This window comes from Suricata suricatta, chromosome 10 (genome assembly GCF_006229205.1).
Source record: "Suricata suricatta isolate VVHF042 chromosome 10, meerkat_22Aug2017_6uvM2_HiC, whole genome shotgun sequence".
Classification (NCBI taxonomy): domain Eukaryota; kingdom Metazoa; phylum Chordata; class Mammalia; order Carnivora; family Herpestidae; genus Suricata; species Suricata suricatta.
Genome location: NC_043709.1, coordinates 58352728 through 58361325, shown reverse-complemented (window position 1 = coordinate 58361325; position 8598 = coordinate 58352728). Strand labels below are relative to the sequence as shown.

Below are 8598 nucleotides of genomic sequence, written 5' to 3'. Positions count from 1 at the left end.
TTAACATATCCTTCAAGCTTAAAACACTGACAACACAGACACTTAAGTTTCTGTTTGTCCAAGGAATTCTTTATTTCTTCAGGTTTGTTTTGTTTTATTTTATTGGATTTCAATTCTCTGCTTATGTTACCTTTCTGTTCTTGCCTTCCATCTACTGTATCCAGGAAAGCCCTTATCATATGAATCATAGTTGGTTTAAATTTCCAGTCTGATCATTCTAACACCTGTCATATCTGGTTCTGAATTATTCTCGCCTCTTCAAAACTTTTTTTTCCCCTTTTTGTTATGTTTTCTTGACACCCAGACTCCATGCACTGGGCAAGAAAAACTGGAGCAAATAGTCCTTTAAGGGCTTTGATAGTCAGGCATGAGGGGAAGGGAAGTATTCCAACGTCCTAAGATGAGGTCTCAGTCTCTTAGTGAGCCTAGGCCTCTGGACTGCGAACTTTGTAAGAGTTTCTCCGTTTTTTTCTCCCCAGTTAAATCGGACTGGAAACTTAGAGTGGGCTAGAGTTGGGTATTTCCCTTGTCCCACATGGAAGGCTAGAGGACACTGGAGTTGGGTATTTCTTCTCCCCGGGTCAGTTAAGCTTTGATGTTGTCCCAGTAGGTTAGTCTCTGGGCATCTAAGAGTTCTGTGAGGGCAGGCTCTCTCAACAACACAGTGCTCGGGTGCGTTTCAAAATGGTTCTTTTCCTCCCGCCCCTGACAAAAGCATGAGGTGACTTTTCTCTAGCATTCACTGTCTGGACCTGGTTGAGCTCCTGGAAGCAAATCTCAAAAAATGGGATAGGGGCCTCATGAATCTTGGTCCCCTCAGAGATTTTAACTGTGAGTTTCATCCCTGAATCTCCACAAATTATCAGTTTACTTCAGGTTTTCCTGCTCTGGCACTGGACCCTGTGTTAGTCTCTGTTCCCTTAAACCTTCACTTCTTGTATTTATGTGTCTGATTTTCAATCTTAAGAGCAGTGATTTGCCTTCCCTAAGGATACAAAAAGAGTGGATTTTTCAGTCTGTTCATCTGCTTTTTTTCGTATTATTAGACTTGAATGGTGACTTGCAACTTCTTACTTGCAGAACTGGAAACTGAAGGTGTCCTCTGTCTTCTAACATATTATTTTCCTGTTTAATCTCACATTTCTATATGTTCCTTTCATGAGTAGTGGTGCATATCAAGCTATTTCTTCTTAAAGAAAGAGAAGGCTCCACTTACGTTTTATTTAATTCTTTAAAAACTTGCAAATTCATTGTTAATCCTATATTATAGATGAATAAAAGTCTTTAACACTTTTCCAAGATTGCAACATGAATAAATATCATAGCTTGAACTTGAACCTCTCTCTCTCTCTCTCGGATCTAGGATACCATTTCAAAAATCTTTATGGTAAACTGTCTCCCTTTGGTATTGTTGTATATCATATGCACTTATACATCAAAAAATATTTTTTTTGAAAATCTTGAGCTCTAATGTAACAAAGTTTTGTATACTTGAAAACTTTAGTAGAAATTAAAGAAATCTGTTAAAATAGCTTTTTAAAATAGATATGCTGGCTATACTGATTACCTATGATATGAACACCTAGATCATCATTAGCCCCAAATTACTCTGATCTCCAAATATAATTTTATTAAATATGATGGTTGAATCAGAATAAATTAAAGTATTTAACAAGGAAAGAGGCACTATTTTGGAGAAACTTTTGATGAACATGTGATTCAACAGAAAGCTTAGGACATGTTAAAAGTATACTTTTGTATAAATTCATATTAGAAAAATGACCAATGATTAATGAAATCAATAGGGCATATTACTTAGTATAATGGAATAACTTTGCTGATTAAGACTGGTTTGGATTTGCAATGGTGTGGATGGAACTAAAGGGTACTTTGCTAAGCGAAATTACTTACTCAGAGAAAGACAAATATCATATGACTTCATTCATATGAAGACTTTAGGATACAAAACAGATGAACATAAGGGAAGGGAAGCAAGAATAATATAAAATCAGGGAGAAGGACAAAACATAAAAGACTCTTAAATATAGAGAACAAATAGAGGGTTGCTAGAGGGGTTGTGAGAGGGGGTGGGGTAAACAGGTAAGGACATTAAGAAATCTACTCCTGAAATCATTGTTATATCACATGCTAACTACCTTGAATGTAAATTTTAAAATAAATAAATTTTTAATAAAAGAAATTTAAAAATAAATCAACATTTCATATATTGAAAAAAACTGGCTTGGTGTAGTAGAAAAAGTTCTGAACTGAGAACAGGTTATTTATATTTTTCAGAACATTTTCTCTCAATGGTTTAACCTTGATTTTGGGTAATTATATGACAGTGCAATTCATATCTATTTTGATTCCATTTTATTCCGAGTGTTTTTTATACTATTTAAAGATAGCAGGTACTGGAAAGATATTTGTTGAATGAAAAAAAAAAAAAAACAGTGCTTGAGTCAACAGACTTCTTTTTTTTTTTTTTGCTGTTTCTAAAATAAGACAAAAAAAAATCTGAATTGTTAAATCATGACAATTCCAAGATATTATGCTTTCATTAATTATAGGGTTAAACCCAACACATCTTTCAAATGGTAAGCGACCTTCTGGATAGTAGATTCTTCTCAAGAATAGCACCATTTCTATTTTGGGAGAATGATTCTTAGAAAAAGTTGAAGAGTTCATTGAGTATTTAATCCATATTTTTTCATGCCTTTTATTGGGAACCCACTGAGCCCTGAACTGTATCCCATACTTTTAATTGCTCTATACTCAGCATTTATGAATAATTTACTTAATACTACCTTGGAGAGTCACTTTTATGGAGATATTTTAGTATATGATAAAAATGTAGTGTTTTCATGTAAGATTAAGTTGTCCCAGTAAGAACACTTCTTGTTGCACTCAGCAAGAAAAGAAGTGGGAGCATCAATTCATCAGAGAAATTCTGACTTAGGGAATTCAGGAGACCTCCCCCAAAAGTTTTACACACTGTTATTTTCTCATTTAGATAATATGCAAAATATTCCATATGTTTCTGACTTACTTCATATGCCCTTTGTATCTCTTTGGGCATTATCACAAAAGTTTGTTGTTTCAATAATGGTGCAAATGTTGGTCACATTTTTATAATCCTTAGTGTACTTTCCTCTAGGCCCTTGTTAGCACATTCGGTTCACTGGAGTATTAGCCATGAGAGATGGGCATTTATAGTAGATAAAACATGTGCCTAGGCAGATGAAAGTCCATATCTAGAAAGGCCAAAGTAACTCCAAATGTAGCTTCTCTCCACTATTTTTGCTCCCATAATTACAAGGGAAAATGTGTAATAGAATATAAACTATAGAAATAAAGTAATTGCAAACATATTAAGAGTGATTTTTAGGAATACTTAATCTCCTAACCTAAAACTGAAATAGTTGTCGATGAGGTTTTTTTTATTATTTCAACCAGCTGATGCAGAGCATTTCTATGACAGAGGTAAGACTGTAAAGTTGAAGCCAATGACAAATTTTCTTTTCTTGGCACTGATTCATTCATTCTTAACTCAACTTTTCATCAGATCATATTGAAAAATTTGGGGTTGCTATTTCTTTCCAAATTCATCAAGGATTATGAAAAATGAGCAGGCTACATTTCCTATTTCTCATAATAACTTATTCCTTTATTAATTTTCAGAAAACTATTTTCTCTAAGTTTGGTCCCTCCCCCCATTGAATATGGGTTTACTAAGTACCCCATGTTCAATTCTACCATTGACTGGCTGTCTGATTTTGTTCATGTTATCTCACTCTCTCATTGTCAGTTTCTTTTAACCAATATAGGGTTATCAAAATGACTAAATGAGGTAAGAACATACAACATTAGCACTATCTCTCACATGAGGGACTACAAAAATGGTTTCTGTTATTTTGCACTGGGGCTCTATTCATCAAGTGTGATAATTTATTTTATTTTTAGGAATAACAGAGATACTAGTAACTGCTGTCTGGGAGTACATGCTATAAATTTTTTTTACAATTTAATTTTATTTTGTATTTAAATTAGCCCTAATTCCATGATATATTCTAATTTTAAAAAATTTTAAAAATCTAAAACTCAGAGAGATTAAGTAACTTGCCGAAAGTTACAATACTATAATGTGGCTAACTTTTATTTTTAACTTTCATTTAAACTATTTAATTTCTTTTTGGATGCAAAGCCCACAAGTTGCCCCAATAATGCCACACATTATAAATTAATATTAAGTTTTGATGCCTTAGGTTTTATAAGAAGTCCTTCCTATTATAAATTGAAAATGATCTGAAATATAGTTACCTGGTTAATGAACTGAGACAATCAGGGGTTAAGTAGAATACATCTATGAAAACCTAGAGACTTAGAAGTGATTTAGGTGATTACTGTTTTTTGTTCATTATTCCTATTCATACTGGTTGGTACTCTGATCTGACTTGGGATTCAAACTTCCTCTTTCTATTAGAAAAAAAAGCAAGGTCATATCTTTTTTTCAGAGGACTCAGGTAAACTGCATTTTGAACCAACTTTAGGAATACTCTCAAGCATTACTAAAGTAGTAATCTGACAATGAATCTAATTGGTTCATCTTATAAGGTTATTTGCATTCAGTCACTATGAAGTTCTTACATGATATTAGATGTCACCAAGCATAGTCAAAAATGGAGTGAATCATTCCAGAAAAAAATAGTACTTGGTATAAACTAAACAATTACTCAAGACATCAGATTTAACCAGTATTTTGCTCTCTACTCCAACAAATTAGCCTAGCATATAGACCTAATACCAAGGAAAAGATTATCAAATGAAAGAGAGATTGAGAATTGGAAAACAGTGTAGTAATGTTTTGGGTATAAATTGCCCTAAGGTTATATGCATTCACAACTTTTTTAGGAGTTGTAACTCAAGAGATTTCAGCACACATAGAGAATGAAGAATGATAAAGTTGGTTTCCACCTAAATTGTGGAATTTAGGGAGCCTTTAACCATTTCTCCTAATTATTAAAACAAAACAAGGAAAAGCAATTTCTTATACCTTAATAGTTTAAAAAACTGTGTTTATTTTTTTAACGTTTGTTTGTTGTTGAGAGAGAAAGACACAGAGCATGAGCAGGGGAGGGTCAGAGAGAGAGGGAGACACAGAATCAGAAGTAGGCTCCAGGCTCTGAGCTGTCAGCACAGAGCCTGATGTGGGGCTCGAACCCACAGAATGGTGAGATCATGAGCTGAGCTGAAGTTAGCCACTTAACTGAGCCACCGAGGTGCCCCTTAATAGGTCTTTTTAAATTGTTGCATTTTAAGTTGGAAATAGGACGATACTGTTCTTTTTTCAACCACCCTTTTAAGGCCATCCTTAAAATTCATATGAAATGGCAGAGGTGTCCTAAAAGTGATTTATTTAAATAAAATACTTAGTTGGTGCTTATTATTTTATTCACATATATCAATTATTTCATTTAGCACAATAGCAAATATTTGTTCATTAAATAGGTTAATTTTCACTTTCAATAAGCCACATAACATAGTTCACCAATAAGATATCCAGGATGGTTAAAATTCATTGAAACCAAAAGGGGCAGAGAGCATACTAAACTTGTGATCATAAGTTACATGTGACTGGGAAGAAGAAATAAGGATGAGTGATTAAGAAGTAAAGCCTAAAATGAAGTTTTAGAGTCTTGGATATATTTTTCATTACTCCACCAAAAACATCACAGAAATGGTTGAGAGATCAAAAAGTCTATATAGGGGTGTCTGGGTGGCTCAGTCGGTTAAGCATCCTACTTCAGCTCAGGTCATGATCTCGTGATTCATGGGTTTAAGTTCCACGTCAGGCTCTGTGCTGACAGCTCAGAGCCTGCCTCCTTCAGGTTCTGTGTCTCCCTCTCTTTCTGCTGCTCCCCTACTCATGCTCTGTCTCTCCAAAATAAATAAACATTTAAAAATTTTATAAAGTCTATACAGCTATTAATTATAGAGGATTGTTAATTGAGAACAATGACCTTTATTTTTTAAGATTTTTTTAAAAGTTTTTATTTTGGAGAGAGTGTGAGCAGGGGAGGGGCAGAGAGAGGCGGTTAGAGGATCTGAAACAGGCTCTGCACTGACAGCAGAAAGCTGATGTGCTGCTCAAACTCATAAACTGTGAGATCATGACCTGACCCTAAGTCAGATGCTCAACCAACTGAGCCACCCAGGCACCTCAAGAACAATGACCCAGTTGAAATATCTATTATACACTTGAATTTGCATAAGTTTGTTTACAAAATATGTCATTGTGATATCTGTTTCTCCAGTAAGTGCTCTTCAGTCTGTTTTCTCCAGTTCCTGAGAAATAGCAAAAGAAATATTCATTTCTTGTGAGTCTTACAAACTTTCCCAGTAGCATTAGCACTGTTCATCTTAGCTGAAATTTACCTTCTAATCAACAGCAATATTTTTGGCTAAACAGGGAAGTTAGTGAAAAGAGACCTCAGGCATATAAGAGAAAACAACAAAAAAATTAGTATTATAATGCATTATATACTACAAGTCAACAACGTGACATCTTTAAAGTAAATATTCTATTGCAAAACTTCTCTCAGGACACTGAACTGAAAACCTATTTATTGAGAATGCACAGAATAAGGGATATGATAATGGACTAGTTCAATTCATTGAGGGAATTTTTAGCTTCTCTCTAAAATGCATTGATGATGATGATAATGATGATTCATGAAGAGAAAAAAAGGGATTTCATGTGCTATTTCCTGGATTAGTCCCAGGTTGAAAAAATAAAGTTTTTACAAGTAAAGGCTAATGTACATAGAAAAAAATGTAAAAAATATAATACACTATAGAAAGAAGAATACATATATAGAGAGAATACACTTACAACATTTAGAAGAAACTTTGAAGGAAAAAAGTTCTGTAGAAGATAATGTTTATTTTAGATATTCATATAATTTTGCTTCCTTAGCCCATGAAATATGTAAATCCAATCTACTAAATTTCCTCTCTGCCTTTTCCATACTCTGTGCACTCTAGAATCTGAGGACATTAACATTATGGCAATGAATTCGTTATCTGTAGCTTGAAATAAGGAGCAAGTGGTTGAAAGGAGAATGTGAGCCAGAGTGAAAACAGAAATCTGTCACATTGTTAACGATTTAGCTTCAATGACTTTCAAATTTTGGAGACATCTCCATTTGAGGGACCTTTTCCCTGACACATCTATATTTCTATATTTTACAAGTAAGTAATATTCAGTGACAGAAATGAGGAAATGACACACTTTCATTGTGTTTGGGAAAAAAACAGGGAGTTTCCCAATAAGAAGGCAACCCGTGAGAGAAGTGATTTGGTGTCAACAGGCAGCATTTTGATTCCAGTTATCAAACATTCAGAAAAACCTGAGTTAAAATCACTGTTTTCTTATTTAGGGTATATGACTCGGATAATATTTTTAAGACTTGTTTTAGATTCAGTTTCCAATCTGTAAAATAAGGACTTTAAGAAGAAAGAGTCTATGTAATATACATAGTGTGCCATATGGTAAAAACTTATTTTAAAATATGCTATCTACTTTTATTAAGTTGTCTTAAATTAAATTTAATTAATTAAATTAAGTTGCCATGAATTAAATCAGTGTGGCATCATATGTTTACTTCCAGAGACATATTCCTGCACTATCCATGCACAACTTTCTTTCCTACAACCTTTCTATTTGTGCTTCTCCCTATAGATTATACAAGAGAAGAAAAAAATGAGAAACCACACAGAAATAACAGAGTTTATCCTCCTGGGATTGTCCGACGATCCCCAGCTTCAGGTGCTGATCTTCGTCTTCCTGCTCATCACCTACATGCTCAGCATCACTGGCAACCTGACCATCATCACCCTGACCCTGCTGGATTCCCACCTCCAGACCCCCATGTATTTCTTCCTCAGAAACTTCTCCTTGTTAGAGATTTCCTTCACAACTGTCAGCATACCCAAGTTCCTGGGCACCATACTGACAGGAGATAAAACCATTGCCTTTAATGATTGTATGACTCAGTTCTTTTTTTTCATTCTCTTGGGAGTCACTGAATTTTGCCTTCTGGCCGCCATGTCCTATGACCGTTACATTGCCATCTGCAAACCTCTGCATTACATGACCATCATGAATCCCAGAGTCTGCACACTCCTTGTCTTTGCTTCATGGCTGGCTTCATTCTTAATCATATTCCCATTAGTCATGCTGTTCATTCAGCTTGATTACTGTAAGTCCAATGTCATAGACCATTTTACCTGTGATTATTTCCCCTTACTACACCTTTCTTGTTCAGACACAAAATTCCTAGAAATAGTGGGTTTTTCTTGTGCTGTGCTTACTCTACTGTTCACTTTGGCATTAATAGTTCTGTCCTACATATATATCATCAGAACAATTTTGAGGATTCCTTCTGCTAGTCAGAGGACAAAGGCCTTTTCCACCTGTTCTTCCCACATGATTGTCATCTCCATCTCCTATGGCAGCTGCATTTTCATGTACATTAATCCATCAGCCAAAGACAGAGTGTCTCTGAGCAAGGGCGTTGCTGTGCTAAACACCTCAGT

The 8598-nt window shown here is 34.7% G+C and overlaps 1 protein-coding gene across 1 annotated transcript in view; it reads left to right on the top strand.

The window, feature by feature from the left end:
• The first annotated feature begins 7762 nt into the window (after nt 1-7762).
• The window catches only part of LOC115305180 (olfactory receptor 6C1-like), an 8893-nt gene continuing 8057 nt past the window's right edge, over nt 7763-8598 (top strand). Inside the window, exon 1 of the mRNA XM_029955482.1 lies at nt 7763-8596. Within this exon, the coding sequence (XP_029811342.1) occupies nt 7763-8596 (834 nt within the window). The remainder of the gene's footprint in view (nt 8597-8598) is intronic.